This window comes from Dama dama, chromosome 12 (genome assembly GCF_033118175.1).
Source record: "Dama dama isolate Ldn47 chromosome 12, ASM3311817v1, whole genome shotgun sequence".
In the NCBI taxonomy this organism is placed as follows: domain Eukaryota; kingdom Metazoa; phylum Chordata; class Mammalia; order Artiodactyla; family Cervidae; genus Dama; species Dama dama.
In genome coordinates, this window is record NC_083692.1 from 521,138 (window position 1) to 542,500 (window position 21,363).

The 21,363-nt window shown below is 43.4% G+C and overlaps 2 protein-coding genes and 1 pseudogene across 2 annotated transcripts in view; 1 reads left to right on the forward strand and 2 right to left on the reverse strand.

The window, feature by feature from the left end:
* LOC133065907 (histone-lysine N-methyltransferase PRDM9-like) overlaps window positions 1-21,363 on the forward strand; it is a 389,343-nt gene that overhangs the window by 182,220 nt on the left and 185,760 nt on the right. The window lies entirely within an intron of this gene.
* LOC133065908 (olfactory receptor 5J3-like) lies at window positions 6,035-6,973 on the reverse strand. The gene has a single exon (XM_061156385.1). The coding sequence runs from the start codon at window positions 6,971-6,973 to the stop codon at window positions 6,035-6,037; it is 939 nt and encodes a 312-aa protein (XP_061012368.1).
* LOC133067583 (28S ribosomal RNA) overlaps window positions 19,839-21,363 on the reverse strand; it is a 4,541-nt pseudogene continuing 3,016 nt past the window's right edge.

Sequence of the window (21,363 nt, forward strand, 5' to 3'; positions counted from 1 at the left end):
TGGAAAAACCATAGCTTTGACTAGAAAGACCTTTGTCAGCAAAGTAACGTCTCTGCCTTTTAATATGCTGTCTAGGTTAGTCATAGCTTTTCTTCCAAGAAGCAAGCATCTTTTAATTTCATGGTTGTAGTCACCATCTGCAGAGCACCCACAAACTTCAAGCTTAAAATATCTGAACCAGTTAAGATATTCTGGAAGTAGTATTGCATAGTTACATTGTAGCACATTTATCAGGAGCCATGCCCATTGGATATTTTTTTTTGAGACCTATTTCTATTCCCAACAAGATTTTGAGAATTTCTTCAACGTTGAATACTTCATGGAGTATTTAAAAGTATTAGTCCTAGTTCTGTGAAAAATACCACTGGTAGCTTGATAGGGATTGCATTGAATCTATAGATTGCTTTGGGTAGAATAGCCATTTTGACAATATTGATTCTTCCAATCCATGAACACGGTATGTTTCACCATCTGTTTGTGTCCTCTTTGATTTCTTTCATCAGTGTTTTATAGTTTTCTATGTATAGGTCTTTTGTTTCTTTAGGTAGATATACTCCTAAGTATTTTATTCTTTTTGTTGCAATGGTGAATGGTATTGTTTCCTTAATTTCTCTTTCTGTTTTTTCATTGTTAGTATATAGGAATGCAAGGGATTTTTGTGTGTTAATTTTATATCCTGCAACTTTACTATATTCATTGATTAGCTCTAGTAATTTTCTGGAAGAGTCTTTAGGGTTTTCACAATTTGTATGGAAATACAAAAAACCTCTAATAGCCAAAGTAATCTTGAGAAAGAAGAATGGAACTGGAGGAATCAACCTGCCTGACTTCAGACTCTACTACAAAGCCACAGTCATCAAGACAGTATGGTACTGGCACAAAGACAGAAATATAGATCAATGGAACAGAATAGAAAGCTCAGAGATAAATCCACGAACTTATGGACACCTTATCTTTGACAAAGGAGGCAAGGATATACAATGGAAAAAAGACAACCTCTTTAACAAGTGGTGCTGGGAAAACTGGTCAACCACTTGTAAAAGAATGAAACTAGAACACTTTCTAACACCATACACAAAAATAAACTTAAAATGGATTAAAGATCTAAATGTAAGACCAGAAACTATAAAACTCCTAGAGGAGAACATAGGCAAAACACTCTGACATAAATCACAGCAGTGTCCTCTATGACCCACCTCCCACAATATTGGAAATAAAAGCAAAACTAAACAAATGGGACCTAATGAAACTTAAAAGCTTTTGCACAAGAAAAGAAACTATAAGCAAGGTGAAAAGACAGCCCTCAGATTGGGAGAAAATAATAGCAAACAAAGCAACAGACAAAGGGTTAATCTCAAAAATATACAAGCAACTCCTGCAGCTCAATTCCAGAAAAATAAATGACCCAATCAAAAAATGGGCCAAAGAACTAAACAGACATTTCTCCAAAGAAGACATACAGATGGCTAACAAACACATGAAAAGATGCTCAACATCACTCATTATCAGAGAAATGCAAATCAAACCCACAATGAGATGGATGAAACTGGAGCCCATTATACAGAGTGAAGTAAGACAGAAAGATAAATGCCATTACAGTATACTAACACATATATATGGAATTTAGAAAGATGGTAATGATAACCCTATATGCAAAACAGAAAAAGAGACACAGCTGTACAGAACAGACTTTTGGACTCTGTGGGCGAAGGCGAGGGTGGGATGTTTCGAGAGAACAGCATCAAAACATGTATATTATCTAGGGTGAAACAGATCACCAGCCCAGGTTGGGTTCATGAGACAAGTGCTCAGGCCTGGTGCACTGGGAAGACCCAGAGGGATTGGGTGGAGAGGGAGGTGGGAGGGGGGATCGGGATGGGGAATACATGTAAATCCATGGCTAATTCATGTCAATGTATGACAAAAAACCACTACAATATTGTAAAATAATTAGCCTCCAACTAATAAAATTAAATGAAAAAAATTAAAATTAAATTAAATTAAAAAAAAAAAAAAACCACAATGAGGTACCATTACACGCCAGTCAGAATGGCTGTTATCCAAAAGTCTACAAGCAATAAATGTTGGAGAGGATGTGGAGAAAAGGGAAGGGAACCCTCTTACACTGTTGGTGGGAATGCAAACTAGTACAGCCGCTATGGAGAACAGTGTGGAGATTTCTTAAAAAAACTGGAAATAGAACTGCCATATGACCCAGCAATCCCACTTCTGGGTATACACACTGAGGAAACCAGATCTGAAAGAGACATGTGCACCCCAATGTTCATTGCAGCACTGTTTGTAATAGCCAGAACATGGAAGCAACCTAGATGCCCATCAGCAGATGAATGGATAAGGAAGCTGTGGTACATATACACCATGGAATATTACTCAGCCGTTAAAAAGAATTCATTTTAATCAGTTCTAATGAGATGGATGAAACTGGAGTCCATTATACAGAGTGAAGTAAGCCAGAAAGATAAAGGCCATTACAGTATACTAACACATATGTATGGAATTTAGAACGTTGGTATTGATAACCCTATATGCAAAACAGAAAAAGAGACACAGATGTACAGAACAGACTTTTGAACTCTGTGGGAGAAGGCGAGGGTGGGACGTTTCGAAGAACAGCATCGAAACATGTATATTATCTAGGGTGAAACAGATCACCAGCCCAGGTTGGATGCATGAGACAAGTGCTTGGGCCTGGTGCACTGGGAAGACCCAGAGGGATTGGGTGGAGAGGGAGGTGGGAGGGGGGATCGGGATGGGGAATACATGTAAATCCATGGCTGATTCATGTCAATGTATGACAAAAACCACTATGATATTGTAAAGTAATTAGCCTCCAACTAATAAAAGTAAATGGAAAAAATGATAACATCTGTACCTTATTTTTGCTTTTCTTCTCATTTTTATTTAAATCCTGTTTTAATCACATCTATCCATCCAGAAGTAAAAGTGCTCTCTCAGTGCATAAAAACCATTCCCTGTGTTTTTCATTTTGAAACATGTCCAGCATACAGAAAATAAACGACCCAATCAAAAAATGGGCCAAAAAACTAAACAGACATTTCTCCAAAGAAGACATATGGATGGCTAACAAACACATGAAAAGATGCTCAACATGACTCATTATCAGAGAAATGCAAATCAAAACCACAATGAGGTACCATTACACGCCAGTCAGAATGGCTGCTATCCAAAAGTCTACAAGCAATAAATGCTGGAGAGGGTGTGGAGAAAAGGGAACCCTCTTACACTGTTGGTGGGAATGCAAACTAGTACAGCCACTATGGAGAATAGTGTGGAGATTTCTTTAAAAAACTGGAAATAGAACTGCCATATGATCCAGCAATCCCACTCCTGGGCATACACACCGAGGAAACCAGATCTGAAAGAGACACGTGCACCTCAGTGTTCATCGCAGCACTGTTTATAATAGCCAGGACATGGAAGCAACCTAGATGCCCATCAGCAGATGAATGGATAAGGAAGCTGTGGTGAATATACACAATGGAATATTACTCAGCCATTAAAAAGAACTCATTTGAATCAGTTCTAATGAGATGGATGAAACTGAAAAAACATATTTTTAGAAATTAAAAATAAATTTATATATATATATATATATATATATTTATGAATATTAAGTACATAACATTTTACAATATGCAAGACACATTCATGCTTTCCCAAATTTTGAGATCTAATATTTGGTAACATTCATCTTAGAATAGTCTGCAAGCTCTGTTTAGTATACCATATCACATAACTGTTTTTTCAAATATTTTGATTCATATTATTTACAATCTGAGATCCTTGAATTTGACTGAATTATACAACTTTTCATATTCTTTCTCTCTCGTAGGATTTCACTTCTTAACAAAGCTAATCTGCTTCTTTATTTATAATTGTATAACTAATAAGCATATATATGCATATGCTCTGTATATATTTACATATCTATGGATGAAACTCTAAAGCGGTATGTTCATTCTCTCTTTATAAGTAAACAAATTGTGTTTAGCAAGTTTAAGTATCATGTTTACTATTACAGAATTAAGACACACTATTCTTTCACGTGTATTGAAGTCTCTGTCTTGCTCCCATCACATGTTCAGCTTTGGAAAGATTGTAGGTGACTGAAACAATATATACAGTGTAGGTTTGGGGATGTGCCCATTGTATTTTGTTTGCTTGCCCATTAAATACTTTGGATTCACCTTTGACTCCTCCCTCCCTCACCATCTTACCAGGTCTCTCATCAGTATATATCATTTATTTGTTTTCTCACAATTTTCACCATGACAGCGCTGGTCTAATGTACCATCAACTCTTGGTTAAATCATTGTGCAGACTCCTGCCTGGATTTCTGCCTTCCATTTTGCCACTCTATGGTCTATGCTTGAACCACTAGTGCAGGCAGAGTGAGTTTCTTAAATTGTAGTTTGGATCATGTCACTTTTCCGTCTGACTCCCGCTGTGCCTTTTCTTCACTCAAATTCTAAGCCTATACATATACAGACATGGTCTGCACCTCTTTTCCTCTCTGGAAACATCTCCTATTTCACCTCTCTTTCCTTCTGTATTCCAGTTCTGATCTTTCTGTTATTTCTTGAATATCCTAGGAGATCTTTTCTTCCCAGAAAATCTTCCTTTAGAAATTCTTATGCTATGAGGATCTTACATCTATTGTTTTTTTCTCTTAACCAATTTATCTGCTAGTGACACAGGTTTGGTTCTTCTTAGTCATGTCAAACCTCTTTTTCTCAAAAGAAAGAGGAAGAAACCTTAATCTTTTCTCAAGTCTTGTGGGTAATTTTCATGAACTATCTCTTGAATATGTCCCCTTCTCTGTATTACTCTTCTTATCTATTTCAGAATAGCTTTTTCCTAATTTGTTCTTTTACTTGCCAAAATGTTGGTAACAGTGATAGCCTGGGGAATTTCTTAAAGAATGTTATTTGCGACTGATTCATACCAATGTATGACAAAACCCACTGAAATGTTGTGACATAATTAGCCTCCAACTAATAAAATAAATTAATCAATTAATTAAAAAAATAAAAAAACAAGTAAGGCACATTAGCTGTCATGGAAAGATGTCTAAGACATATAATGCATGTGGAGGAGTTGAAATAGACAATGTATCATGATTTGTGTAAAAACAAACAAAGCAATTAAAAAAGAATGGATTGGGAAAAAAAAGAATGTTATTTGCACGTCATTGATACTCTCATTTATTAGCCATTGAGAGGGTATAAAATTTGTTACACTGTTATTAAAGGCCTTCATATATATGTCAGAAAATAGCTTGCTAGACCTATTTTCTACAGCTTTTGCTTTAGAATTCTAGCCTAGAACAAAATTCACATATTTGTTTATATGTTAATAGTCCTTCCCACTTACCTTAGTCCTCCATTACCAGATCCTCTAGCAAGCTTTAGTTCCATATATTGAATCTCCTTAGGTTTGGACCAAACAGAGTAACTGGTACGATAAAAAGTACTCAGTAAAAATGTGTTGAATGAGCAAATTCTAACTAATAAGCATTTTCTTAGCCATTTTTCTAAGCTATGTTTCTAAGATATTATAAGATATACAATGTAAGCATAAAATTGAAGATATGGTGAGACTTGAGTGATGGCATTTTTAGAACGAAAAACCATGCCAATGAAACATTTCAATTTTTGTCTGCAATAGCAATGCATTTGCAAACACCTGTAGTTGGAGTTTTCTATTGATTTGAGTCAATGACAGTTTCTTCTAAATTCATGGTGAGTTCTTTCACAGTTTATCATGAGAATTTGTTAGGAAAAAAAAAACATCAGTTTTTCAAGAATGAAGTTGTAAAACAATGAATGCTGAAATAGAGTGATTTTTAGTCTCCTTGTCAAACTCAACACTTAGGTCTCAAATTGCATGAGTCTTGATTACAGTTGTGTTTGTTATTGTATTTGTTACACAATGTTCAAAAAATATATTTTCAGATCAATGTTAGATTGGCAAAGCCACGGAGAAAACTGCATCAAGTGGAGGTTCTCTTCTGCCATATTGACCGTTTTGCTGCATCTTTCACATCCTTATTCCTCAGACTATAAATCAGTGGGTTTAGCATGGGGATCACCAATGTATAAAACACAGCAGAGACCTTCTCCTGTTCCAGGGAATACTGAGAGCTTGGCTGGATGTAGCTGAAGGTCACAGACCCATAAAATAAGGTTACAGCTGTCAGATGGGAGGCACAAGTGGAAAAGGCTTTGTGCCTTCCCTCAGCTGTGCTGATTCTCTGGATGGCAATCATGATGTGAATATAAGAGACCATGATGATAATAAAAGTGAACATTGCAATGACTCCAGAGAATATCAAAAGCAGCATTTCATTGTTATGAGCATCTGAACAAGAGAGCTTCAGAAGAGGGGGAATGTCACAGAAATAATGATTCACGATGTTAGGACCACAGCAGTCGAGTTTTAGCAAACCTATTGTGTGTGTCAGGGAGTTAATGAGCCCTCCCAAGTAAGATAAAAGAACCATCTGAATACAAACCCGTTGGGTCATAATGACTGTATATAATAGGGGCTTGGCTATTGCTACATAGCAGTCATAAGCCATCATAGACAGGAGAACACCTTCTGTGGTTACATACAATGCAAAAAAGAAACTCTGTAGAACACATCCAGTAAAGGTGCTGGACTTGTGTTCTGAAAGGAAATTGACCAGCATTTTAGGAGCAAAGACAGTAGAGTAGCAGATATCACAAAAAGAGAGGTTGCCGAGGAAGAGGTACATTGGAGTATGCAGCTGGGCATTTAGGCAGATCAATATGATCATCCCCCAGTTGCCTATCAGAGTGATAGAATAAATAAAGAAAAAAAGCAGAAAGAGAGGGACCTGCAATTTAGAATTTTCAGTTAAACCTACCAGAAGGAATTCCTTCACACCTGTGTGATTCCAGTCTGCCATGCATTCAGGTTTATATAGCTCTTTAGCTGCAGAACAAGATGGTATCACTCAGACAAATATATATGTATTATATATATTTTATATATGTTTTATATATATATATATTATATATATATATATATAATGATTTCTCCATGATCTGGTGTCCATAATAACAGGAAGCATCTAGGTTTAGCCTGTAATTAGATGAAAAAAGAAATTAGCTTCAGCAACGGACCATGTGTTTGCTAGACATTACATTTATAATGACTCACATTTTTGAAACTAGAAATTATTTTATTCCTTCCTTCTCAGTTTCCACATAGTCAACATTGCAATAAGGAAACTATCTTAGATCATGAAACTGCTAATTGGTAAAACTGACACTCTAACCCATATATGGCTTATATCAACCACCTGACTTTGCCAACGACACATACAAGTTCTCTGCTTACAAGGGCTACAAAGTCTGTAATAGAAATGATTTCATTACCTGTGGCTAACCTATTCCAATTTTTTTAAATATCCAGTTAACTTTGGACACTCTTTCATAATATTCAACTCCTTTTGTTTACAAATCTTAAACATCAGAAACTTTTGCCTCACCCATGCTGAGATTCCCCACTTCGACAAACAATGGCTGTGCCTTCCACGATATTTGAAACAGGAGGAAGTGATAGAGACATATTTTCATTTGCTATTTAGTATTAAAGCCCATCAAAAACTAGCAGTGTAATTTATTTGATAAATTTTTATATCACACTTTTGTATTTGCCTTCCCATCTTTTTTATTATTATTATTTTTTAATCAACAGGAAAACAACAAACCCAAAAACTTCATGTAAGGAGGTAGGCTGTGACTGTGAAGTGTCAAAACTATTACCTTCACATCTCTGAGGGTTTTTGATTGTTTTTTTTTTGTTTGTTTTTACTAGGATTAAAATAACAAAACCCAAAAAACTTCATGTGAAGCGGCAAGGTGTGAGTGTGAAGTACCAAAATTATATTGGTCAGATATGTGTTGCTTTTAAAAAATGTAGGCTGTCACTCAATTTCACTTGCATTTTTGGCATGATATAATATTAACTCAATAATATTTATGATTCAATATCAATAAATTAACCATTTGTATATATTTTCATATATTTAATATATGCTGTTTATTACATGAAGCCTTCCCAAAGAGCAGCACTCTAAAGAACCTTGTTTTATGGCAGGGGACACTAAAGATCCTGGTTTGATCACTGGGCTGGGGAGATCCCTTGAAGGAGGGCATGGCGACCCACTCCAGTATTCTTGCCTGGAGAATTGTGATGAACAGAGGAGCCTGGCTAGACATGACTGAGGAGACTTAGGACACATGCATGCACACTTACTACATATATATTACTACTTTCTGCCAAGAAATGCTATATTTATTAGAGATGAACAAGAAAAATGTCATGCTCTCAAAGTGTTTACATGTTATTAGAGAAATGAATCAAATAAGCATCTATTGATATTTCACATACAACAAGGGTGAATACTATGAAGAAAAGTAATGAAGGAGAGGGTGAATAGAAAGAGTTGGTAGTTACTTTACTCTGTTGAGTATTAGTTTCTTATTGCTGCTGCAACAAGTTCCCAAGAATTGGTGGCTTAAAATAACAAGCATGTATTTTATGCAAGACACTGGGATAGGCGTTATACATCTCAAGAGGGATGTTTGAGTTGTGCTCTCAAGGAACTTGAAATTTATGGAGATCAGGATATGGATAAGCCTGGGGTGCAAAATTCAGGTATCGTTAAACAAAACCAAAATCTCCATTCTATTAGTACAGAGGTTCATCACTCACAAACTGAGATTATAAGCTTCATCTTGTCTATATTTTAGATCAATGAATTTGGGAATCCAAGCTTACTATATCCAGGAAAAAGAAGAAATAATTTGTTGGAAAATATAAGTATCTTTTTTTTTCCTGTTAAAATATCTAGATTGTAAAATACAGAATGGTTTATTATAATTTGGTACTAGGTATCCAATCGTTTGTGACCTCATGGACTGTAACCCACCAAGCGCCTCTGTCCATGGGATTATCCCAGCAAGAATACTGGAAAAGATTGCATTTCCTCCTCCACGGGATCTTCCAGACCCAGGGATAAACCCCTGTGTCTTGTGTCTCCTGCATTTTGGGGAGGATTCTTTCACCAGTGTGCCCCATGGGAAACTCAAAAGCACATTGATGTCGTTTTTAATGGGATTTTTTTTTTTCCCTGTGAGGATCCTTAGTGTAATGGGGACATCACGTCACTGGTGTGTTAGGACTAGGATTGAAACAGGCTGGAACTTGAGACTTGGGACTCTTTGCTACAGTGCTTGCATGTGGACAAATTTCTCCTTGAGCCACAAAAATACAAAGAATCTATGAAGGACTCAAAGATAACTGTGCACATTCACAGTTGGGGCCAATTGTGGACAACAAGACACAAAAATACGAACCCTGTCCCTCCCCACCTCAAAAATAAAAATAAAACCAAGAACCCAACTGCCACTTCTAAAGATCTGGGAGCAAAACTATGGTGTTGGGGGCAAAACCAGGTTACTTTGCGTGCCCCCTGCATTTACACCACCAAAAGGGTGGGCAAGCCATGTAAGTCATCCCTCCAGCCTGACTCTTGGAACCCACCTCTACTCTCACCCCATCAAAGGAAGAGCTTGCTCCCCTTTGAGGAGCAAGCAAGGGAACCTATAATTGTTTTCACTCCCCCCACCCCACTGCATCAGGGTCACAATAAAGCCTTGCCAGAATTTCTTGTCTAGCCTCATCAATTTCTATTGATTAAGGAGGGTCAAAATTCTGATCGGTGAGAAGATGGACTGAGTTCCAATATAACTCTTCCTTTGACCTGTTGCATATTCTATATAATAATAAAAAGAAACAAAGAAAACATATGTGTATAAAGTTTCCATTCATTATTCAGAGAAAGAGGGAAAAACGAAGTTCTGTGCCAGTTTAATTAGCATGAGTCTTCACATGGAGGATGTAGCAGTGACCTGAAGCACAATACTGATAAACGTGCCTCAACGCCAGGACACAGGAAAACCAGGTGAGAATCCAACAGGTTAAGCAGCGAGAGTTACAGCAACAGCTTTATCAATGGAAACCATGATGGAAAACTCTAGATAGAGAAAAGTGCTACATTGCACGAAAGTATGATTTTCTCTCATGCTGTTAGAATTACAGCTAGAGCACAGAGTCATTCTGTCACTAAATTCAAGATTTCTGATATCAACCAATATCATTTATCTGATAAAATTAGAGTCTGCTTTTGAACAGTAATAATAGTGAGCATTCCCTTAGGAAAAAGAACTACTGGAAACATTTTTGTGACCGAAAGACATACTCGAATGCAATTCTTCCAAATCTCAGAAAGATATCCTGAAAAGTGAAGATTCCCCAGAGAAAAATATTTGTTTAAAAAATATGAAATTCCTTCACTGTGGTTTACTTTTTACTTGTAACTCCAAATGTACATTAGAAAAAACACAATCAACAATGATCAAGGTCACAATAATAAAGGTAATGGTGAGAGAAATCACAAAGTTAAAAGCATTTTTCAGGATAATAAAAAAGTGATCCCAGCCAAGTACCAAAACAGTCAAAACAATTTCAAAACAATGGGATAACTATGCTGTAAAACAAAACTGAACTATCTCACTATATTCTCTCATGAAGCTTTGCTTCCTAAATATGATTATGTTTTTACAATATTTACAACTGAAATTGTTAAATATTATGTGTCAGCATTGCATTTCATTTTTATTTTGTTCTTGTTGCTACAGAATATTGTATACAGGTACATATAGAATTGATTGCATGCTATATGAACTATTTGTTATTTATAAATTCATAGCTATGCAAATTTATAAGTATAAAAATATGCATTTCCATGTTTAGCCACTCAGCTGAATCCAACTCTTTGGTGACCCCATGGACTGTAGTCTACCAGGCCCCTCTGTCCTTCGGATTTTTCAGGCAAGGACACTGGTGAGGGTTGCAGTATTTCCTTCTCCAGGAATTCTTCCCGATTCAGGGATTGAACCTTCATTTCATGTGTCTCCTGCACTGCAGGCAGACTCTTTACCTACTGAGCCATGGAGAAGCTTGTATATAAATATAGCTTAAAGTAATATAAACTATAATTTTATGATTAAAGTTGTTTATAAAACATCAATACACACACACACATAGAAACTTAAATAGCAGTCATTAATAAAAATTTAAAAAGAAATACTATCAACAACCACCACCTTGACATAATGAAAGACTCAAAACTACATAGATCATACTGTCTAATTTTAAAATAAGACATATTGGGAATTTCCATGGTCCAGTGGCATTCTTACTCCCAGGACTCCAGGCTGGATCCCTTGTTGGGGAACTAAGATCCTGTAAGCATCACAATGTGGTCAAATAAAATAAAATAATAAAAAAATAATACGTATTTATTTGTAGACAACTTCATCCAGGCACACTGGATTTGCAGTGGGAAGAAGTAGCAGCTTGTAACAAAAGCAGTCCTGAGCTCTGGAGATCAAGTGTCTGTGTACATCCCAGCTTTTGTTACAGACAGGATGCAATGATAAACTCAAGAAAAGTAGAAAGTAATTCTTTAAATAATATTATTAGAACTATAAAACAAAGGTAGAATAAAATAGTTTTTTATTAACAAAACTATTGCTAACAACATTAGGAAGAAATGCTTTTTCTTGTATTATAGCCAAATAAATTAAAATTCTGAGATATAACATTCTACTTTCCATAGAATATCTAATTTACTGCAACTGTGAAAATGGCTTTAAGTTACCATGTGTTAAAATAAAAGCTTTAAAGTGTTAATCTTCAGTTGTGTCTGACTCTGCAAGTCCATGGGCTGTATGTAGCCTGCCAGGCTCCTCTGTCCATGGAATTTTCCAGGCAAGTACTGGAGTGGATTGCATGTCCTTCTCCAGGAGATCTTCCCAATCCAGGAAATGAACCCAGGACATTGTGGACAGATTTTTTACCATCTGAGCTCCCCGGGAAGCCCCACATTAAATACCATAACAGTACATAGACACATGAAAATATTGAACATATGTACCAAATAAATAGTTCCCATTCTCCAAAAAAAAAAAAAAAATGAGAAGAAAGCATTTAAAAGATAAATGAAACACAGACTAGGACATTGTTATTTGGCTGTTTGAGAAAACTACTAAAATCACACAGATGGTAAGAGATTTTTAGTGTGAAGTAACAGGCAATGTCAAACTTTTAAATAAAACTATTGCCACTTCCTAAACATACTCACAGTTAAGCAAAGTCCAGAGTAAGCAGAAGATCTAGAAAAGACCAAGTTTTCATGATCTTAATGGACTGATTATTGAAAGTAAAGCTTAATTATGTTTGCTTCTTTTTCTTTGGGGCCACAGTTAGTATTAATAACTCCTTGTGTAGATGTGAATCTCAAATGTCCACAGGCTGAATCATTAGCATCCTTTCTATTCTCTTGAGACTGAAGCTAATCCAAACTGCAAGCTGTCTCAATGGTTGTTCAGTAGGTGCCTCTGCTCTCACTTTTTATGTAAAATAAATTAATTTTTTAGATAAAGCAATTTAAAAAAACATGTTCTCTAAAACTTAAACATCTTGGGATATGGTGCAACACAGATGCAATTGCAATTGCATCTAAATGACATTACAGAAACTAAAGATGTGTGTTTCAATGACATAGACACTACTAAGACAAATGTCCAAGTATTCTAATAGTGAAACAGCTGCAGTTGTCCTCTTCCCTGTAAAATGGAGCCATTCAAACATACTTTATTTACCTCATTGATTCATTATGAAATTGACCCAGTGACTCAATGGTAAAGAATCCACCTGCAGTGCAAGAGACACGGTTTGAACACTGGGTCAAGAAGATCCCCTGGAGTAGGAAATGGCAACCCTCTCCAGTATTCCTGCCTGGGAAATCCCAAGGACAGAGGAGCCTGGTGGGCCACAGTCTATGAGGTCGCAAAGAGTCAGACATGACTGAGTAACTAAACAACAGTTCACATCATACTCCAAATTTTCAACAATCATTCACATTAAAGTTTTATGAGAGGTTACACATCACACATGAAATTAATTCAATTGTATGCTCTGTTTTTGGTTTATTAGTATAATCAGTTCAGTTCAGTCACTCAGTCATGTCTGACTCTTGCAACCCCATGGACCGAAGCATGCCAGGCCTCCCTGTCCATCACCTGCTCCTGGAGTTTACTTGAACTTATGTCCATTGAGTTGGAGATGCCATTCAACCATCTCATCATCCATCTTCATCTTCTCCTCCTCCTTCCAATCTTTCCCAGCCATCAGGGTCTTTTCAAGTCAGTCAGTTCTTCGCATCAGGTGGCCAAAATATTGGATTTTCAGCTTCAACATCAATCCTTCCAATGAATATTCAGGACTGATTTCCTTTAGGATGGACTGGTTGGATCTCTTTCCAATCCAAGGGACTGTCAAGAGTCTTCTCCAACACCACAGTTCAAAAGCATCAATTCTTTGGTGCTCAGCTTTCTTTGTAGTCCCAACTCTCACATCCATACATGACTACTGGAAAAACTATATCTTTGACTAAATGGACTTTTGTTGGCAAAGTAATGTCTGTTTTTTAATATGCTGTCTAGGTTGGCCATAACTTTTCTTCCAAGGAGTAAGTGTCTTTTAATTTCATGGCTGCAGTCACCATCTGCAGTGATTTCAGAGACTGAAAAAATAGTCTCTCACTGTCTCCATTGTTCCTCCATCTATTTGCCATGAAGTGATGGGACCAGATGCCATGATCTTAGTTTTCTGAATGTTGAGTTTTAAGCCCTGCCAATGCAGATAGATGTAAGAGTTCAACCCCTGGGTTGGGGAGTTCCTCTGGACAAGGGCAAGGCAACCCACTCCAGTGTTCTTGCCTGGAGAATCCCATGAACAGAGGAGCCTGGGAGGCTGCAGCCCATAGGGTCTCAGAGAATCAGATATGACTGAAGTGACTTAGCATGCATGTATGCAAGATATGATAAAACCATGTTTTCATTTGTTTGTTTGTTTGTTTGTTTTTACCACACTGGTGACTAATTTTGTATAAAAATACAACGAAGCATAGGCATATATAGTTAGGACTAATAGTGATGTATCAGTTAAAAGGACTACATGTACTCCCTACCATACTTAACAGTGTTTGCAGTTACTAAAACAAAATATGGATTCTCAATGTTATTTCTGAATCTCCACTCTTATCAAGGTGGCAGATGTTACCTCATGTTTTTCAAAAATATATATTTTTATTTACTTCTGAGAAAAAAATTAGTTATGGATAAATTGTTTGAATGAGAAACTACCCTACAATTGCACTCACTTCAGATTCTAACAATGTAATGTTCAAAATCCTTCAAGCAAGGCTTTAGCAGTATGTGAATCAAGAACATTCAGATGTACACGCTGGGTTTAGAAAAGGCAGAAGACCAGAGATCAAATTACCAATATTTATTGGATCATAGAAAAAGCAAGATAATTCCAGAAAAGCATCTACTTCCGCTTCATTGAATACACTAAAGCCTTTGACTGTGTGGATCACAACAAACTGTGGAAAATTCCTCAAGAGATGCAAATACCAGTCTATCTTACCTGTCTCCTGAGAAACCTATGTGCAGGTCAAGAAGCAACAGTTAGAACCTTACATGGAACAACGGACTGGTTCAAAATTGGAAAGAGTATGTCAAGGCTGTATATTGTTGCCTTGCTTATTTAACTTATATTCAGAATATATCATGTGAAATACCAGACTGGATGGATCACAAGCTGGAGTCAAGATTGCTGAGAGAAATACCAACAACCTATTAGATATGCAGATGATATCACTCTAATGGCAGAAAACAAAGAGGAACTTAAAGGGCTCTTGATGAGGATGAAAGAAGAGACTGAAAAAGCTGGTTTAAAACTCAGAATGCAAAAAGCTAAGATCATGGCATCTAGCCCCATCATTTCATGGCAATTAGAAGAAGAAAAAGTGGATACAGTGACATGCGGTTTAATCTTTCTCTATCGCCAAGGAGATAAGAACCCTCGCTGAGAGCTTCTGAAGTCTGGAAGGACCAGGTAGAGGGAAAAACAGAAACGATTGCATTCTGCTGATAGGGGTAGTGTATGAAGTGACCAAAGGGGCTGTCCCTCTTTCAAAATTCACATTGTAAACATTGCGTCCTTTGGGTCCTCTGTTTTTGCTTTGTCTGTGGGAAGCAACAGATTGAACGGTAGGGTCCTTTTCTTATTTATTTATTTAATATTTATTTATTTACTTACTTAGCCCACCCGCTCCCCGTCCCCCTCCCCCCCTCCCGCTCCCCGTCCCCCTCCCCCTCCGTCTTCTCTCTGTCTCTCTTGCTGTTTCATTCAAGTTAGGGAATTAAAAAAACAAAACAAAACAAAACACAAACAAACAAAACCCCGGTATTTCTGCAGGTCAGAAGTAGACATGGAACACAACAGACTGGTTCCAAATAGGGAAAGGAGTCCATCAAGGCTGTATATGTTGTCACCCTGCTTATCCAGCTTACATGCTGAGTACACATCATGAGAAACGCTGGGTGGGATGAAGCACAAGCTGGAATCGAGGTTGCCCGGAGAAGTACCAATCCCCTCAGATATGCAAATGACACCACCCTTATGGCAGAAATGAAGTATCGAGTGGGTTTACAAAGTTGTGTTCGTTTCAGGTTTTCAGATTTTTTTCCCTTAGAGGTTAATGCAAAGTCATAAGTCTACACTCTCCTGGGCTGCATAGCGGGGTGCTTGTTTTTTGTGATTTTTTGTTTTGTTTGTTTTTTTTTTACTACCTGCCCTGTAAGCACTTTGATGGGTGCTTGTTGATTGTCTTGATGTACTGTTTATATGTGCAACGTGTTAACCGGACCTCCTAAGTTGACAGTCCTGCCCCTCTTCCCCCCCCCCCCCCCCCGGATCGATCCTCGCTTCGTCAAGAAGTCAGGCATCCCACCTTTAGCATCCTACTCCTTCCTCATTTCCTCTCGCCCCATGGAAGAAGTCGTTCCTCCAGTTTTTCCATCGGTTCTCTACACCTCGCCTGATGATGGCGGGTGACTTGGAAGGACTGACAGATGTGAAGAATGTTTGCAAGAGCCTTGGGTGAAGGCTCCTAGGATTGGCTCGGGGAAGTGGGTGGCGTGTCACTCACTAGAGACTGTGGAAGGTATGCCCCAAGTGGCAAACAACGTTGCTTTCAGTTGTTGTCGGTTTGCTCGTCTGCAGCGAGGGACAGGTCAGACTGTAGAAATCATGTCAAGGGTGTATTAACACCAGGCAGACTCATCTAAAGGCACTCCTGTCCTGTGAAGGTGGAGGGAGGGGAGGGGCAGAGGGACGATGAGGAAGGGAAGGAGAAAGCAAACGAGGAACAGGAACACACACACACACACACAGTGGGTGTGGTGTGGTGTGGTGTGGCGTGTCTGTGGCATGCGCAGGTGTTGCGTGTGTGGGGGCAGTGTGTTGTGTTGTGGGTGTGTGTGTGGTATGTGGGGGTGGGGTGTGTGTGGGTATGCGCGGGGTGTGTGGGGGTGTGCCTGAGGGTGGTGCGAGTGAGACAGGGTGGTGCGAGTGAGACGGGGCGGGCAGAGAGACACAGCCACACACACACACTCACGCACGCACCACTTGTGTTGTCCTTTGCCTGGCTGTGTCTCTGCCTCGCCACACACGCCCCGGCCACACATCCCCGACCCACCACGGACAACACAGAGAGTATGTGTGTGGGGGGGTGGGTGGGAGGGGGTTGGTGTGTGTGGGGGGGGTGGGGCCAGGGTGTGTGGGGTATGCCTGTCGGTGTGTGCCTAAGGGTGCGAGAAGGGGTGGGCAGAGACACACCCAGGCAAAGGACAACCCAGTCAGAGGGTGTGTGTGTGTGTGTGTATCTGCCCACGGCCCCTCCCACCCGCACCAGTGACAGGCACACCCCAGACACCCCACGCGTATCTCCCACACACCCCACACTCTGCCCCTGCTGCACAGAAAGGACAGCAGAGAGAGGTGGGGTGGGTGGTGTACGACGTGGGTGGTGTGGGGCCGCGGTGTGTGGGGGGAACGCGTGGGGTGTGTTTGTGGCGTGCACAGTGTGTTGCTTGTGTGGTGTGCGGGGGTGTGTTGTGTACAGGTGCCACGTGTGTGTGTGGGATGCGCGGGGGCAGACACACACAGTCACGCAAAGGACAACACAGTCAGAGAGAGAGAGAGAGAGAGAGACAGACAGACAGACAGACAGAGACGGGATCGGGGATGCGTGCCTTTGGGTGGTGCGGTCAGAGACAGAGACAGAGTCAGGCCAAAAACAACCAACATGTATGGACATCCTCCTGAACATTTGGCTGGGCTTGTGTTTTTCTGAGCTCATCACCTCCGTTGATCAAGACCACTCCCATGAAACGTGAGTCTGCCACCCTCCCCTCAAACACCATCCAGCCACTTGTCTTTGGCAGGCAGACCGGGGAGTGTGTTCCGAGTTGGCGGGCAGGCGGTTGGGTGTCACCAGGCGAGCTTCGATCCTTGCCGTTCTGGCTCTGAACCTGACCGGAGTGAGTGGATCCGGGTGATCTCTCGTGTCTTTGTTTGAAACTCTTGGCGGGAGAAGGGAGATTCGCCCGCCAGCCCGCCAGCCCGCCAGCCAAGTGACAAGGCCAATAAGGAGGAAAAGCCCATTCCACTTGAGTTCAAACACCTGCTCTCCCAATCAAGCAAGTTTCTAAAGTGAGACTTCCAACCCAGGCCACAAAGCCGAACTGGCTAGCCGTCCACCCTCCCCCGTGACCTCTGGCCCAAGGTGCCCCTCCCACACAGCCTCCTTCCACAGCCCGAGGGCATTCAAGAGTTGGGGCGGGCGGCCGGCCGGACCGCCCCCCGCCGGACCATCTAAAAGAGCGACCGACAGACAGCTGTCGAGAGAGCCGGCCGCAGCACGGGAGCTCCGGGGGCGACCGGCGGGGACTCATTGCCAGACAGGGTCCATCCTAGTGCGCATTTCTACGCTCAGTCACCGACGCGGACAGGAGAACGGGACGCGACAACACTTCTGCAGAACGTCCCTGGGCGAGGTACGACGACCGGACGGACGGGAGGAGAGCGGGCGGGAGGGAGAAAGATTCTTGACTCCCCACCCACGGGGCAGCGGAATGCTCTCCCATCCGAGGGGGACCGCAGGCCAATGTCAGGCGGCGTGAGCACCCGCGCCGAGAAATACCTCGCCCTCACCCCCGTCCCTGTCATCACCTTTCAGCATACCAGGAGAAACCCCTTTTGTGGACCCCAGCCGGCTGGTCGACCCGGCGTCCAAGTGGGCCACGCCACACACGCCACCACCACCCCCGTCCCTGTCACCACCTTTCAACATACCAGGAGAAACCCCTTTTGTGACCCCGACGACGGCTCTTTTGGGAAAAACAACATACAGCAACAGGACAAACAAAAGACGCACACACCATGTATACACACACACACACACACACACACACACACACACACACACACACACACCCCTTTATGTTGAAGGTACCGCTGTGTGTGTGTATATGGTGTGTGCGGAACAAAAGACGCACACACCGTGCACGCGCGCACACACACACACTCCTTCATGTTGAAAGTACCCCTCCGTATTATGGCAGTGAAACGAAAAGGAAAGGCACACACCCATCACCCACATAACCGCAATGAATAACTCCACGCATCTTAAAAAGAAAACGCAAACGCCAGAGAACGGGTCGTACCGGCGACTCCGGCCGCCGAGGTCAATTCGACCCGGGAACGCAAGGCCATACAGCAGCCCATTGGGACGAAGCCAAGCAAAGCCGGGCCAGCTGGTTGACCCGCCGCTCCCTCGGCCCGGAGGCCAAGTGGGCCCCGGCCGGCTGGTCAACGCGGAGCTCCCTCGGCCCAGAAGCCAAGTGGGCTCCGGCCGGCTGGTCGACCCGGAGCTCCGTCGGCCCGGCGTCCAAGTGGGCCACGCCACCACCCCCGTCCATGTCACCAGCTTTCAACATACTAGGAGAAACCCCTTTTGTGACCCCGTGCGCGCAAAACCATAGAACAGTCCACTGGGGCGAAGCCAAGCAAAGCCGGGCCAGCTGGTCAACCCGCCGCTCCCTCGACCGAGGCCAAGTGGGAATCGGCACGCTGGTCGATCCGGAGCTCCGTCGGCCTGGCGCCCAAGTGCGCCGTGGCCGGCTGGTCGACCCGGAGCTCCCTCGGCCCGGCGCCCATGTGCACCGCGGCCGGCTGGTCGACCCGGGGCTCCGTCGGCCCGGCGCCCAAGTGCGCTGCGGCCGGCTGGTCGACCCGGAGCTCCCTCGGCCCGGCGCCCAAGTGCGCCCCGGCCCGGTGGTCGACCCTTACCACGTCAGTGGGAAGGAAAGAGCGCAAGGGCCCCGAGAGTACCCACGTGCCCCCCCAGGACCAGAGAGGGAAGGGACACCTGCGCGCACGGATGTGACAGCCGCCACAGGCGCGCGCCACCAGCCCCCCGGCCCCACTCGCCCCCCCGGGAAAGGGGACGGCGGAGCCGTCCTGCAGCGCCCCCAGACTCTCGTCCACGCCACGCCTCTCCCCCCACGTCCCCCGTCCCAGCCCGCGGCGGGGAAGCGGAGGAGGGCGCAGCACCCCGAGGCCGGGAGGCGCCGTCAGTGGCGCCCCCCTCTCCTCGACCCGCTCGCTCCACGGAGGACAGCGGCCCCTCGACCTCCCCGGCGGAGAGGCAGAGCCCGCGGAGGGAAAAGAGCGAGGGTGGCACAGACCACCACAACCGCCCCGGCCCGCCGGCGGGCGGTGCGACAAACCCTTGTGTCGAGGGCTGACTTTCAATAGATCGCAGCGAGGGAGCTGCTCTGCTACGTACGAAACCCCAACCCAGAAGCAGGTCGTCTACAAACGGTTTAGCACCAGGTTCCCCACAAACGTGCGGTGTGTGACAGGCGAGGGGGCGGCCGCCTTTCCGGCCGCGCCACGTGTCCCGGGACGAAGGGCTCTCCACACCGCACCCCGGTCCCGACGCGCGGCAGGGCGCGCCGCGCCCCGAGGGCCGCGGGCGATGGCCCGCCGGCGGGGGACCGGCTATCCGAGGCCAACCAACGCTCCCGCGGCGCTGCCATATCGTTCCGCCTGGGCGGGATTCTGACTTAGAGGCGTTCAGTCATAATCCCACAGATGGTAGCTTCGCCCCATTGGCTCCTCAGCCAAGCACATACACCAAATGTGTGAACCTGCGGTTTCCTCTCGTACTGAGCAGGATTACCATGGCAACAAACACATTAGGGTAACACTCACCTGTCTCACGACGGTCTAAACCCAGCTCACGTTCCCTATTAGTGGGTGAACAATCCAACGCTTGGTGAATTCTGCTTCACAATGATAGGAACAGCCAACATCGAAGGATCAAAAAGCGACGTCGCTATGAACGCTTAGCCGCCACAAGCCAGTTATCCCTGGGGTAACTTTTCTGACACCTCCTGCTTAAAACCCCAAAGGTCAGAAGGATCGTGAGGCCCCGCTTCCACAGTCTGTATTCGTAATGAAAATCAAGTTCAAGCGCGCTTTTGCCCTTCTGCTCCACGGGAGGTTTCTGTCCTCCCTGAGCTCGCCTTAGGACACCTGCGTTACCGCTAGCCCGTCACACTCCACACCTGGCACTGTCCCCGGAGCGGGTCGCACCCGGCCGGCGCGCGGCTGGGCGCTTGGCGCCAGAAGCGAGAGCCCCTCGGGGCTCGCCACCCCCCCCCCGCCTCACCGGGTCAGTGAAAAAAACGATCAGAGTACTGGTATTTCACCGGCGGCCCGCAAGGCCGGCGGACCCCGCCCCGCCCCATCGCGGGAAACGGGGCGGCGCCGGGGGCCTCCCACTTATTCTACACCTTCTCATGTCTCTTCACCGTGCCAGACTAGAGTCAAGCTCAACAGGGTCTTCTTTCCCCGCTGATTCCGCCAAGCCCGTTCCCTTGGCTGTGGTTTCGCTGGATAGTAGGTAGGGACAGTGGGAATCTCCTTGATCCATTCATGCGCGTCACTAATTAGATGACTAGCATTTGGCTACCTTAAGAGAGTCATAGTTACTCCCGCCATTCACCCGCGCTTCATTGAATTTCTTCACTTTGACACTCAGCACTGGGCAGAAATCACATCGCGTCAACACCCGCCGCGGGCCCTTCGCGATGCTTTGTTTTAAACAGTCGGATTTCCCCTGGTTCGCACCAGTTCTGAGTCGGCTGCTAGGCGCCGGCCGAGACGAGGCGCCGCGCGGAACCGCGGCCCCGGGGGCGCACCCGGCGGGGGTGTGGCGCGGCGCGGCCGGCGGCGGGAGAC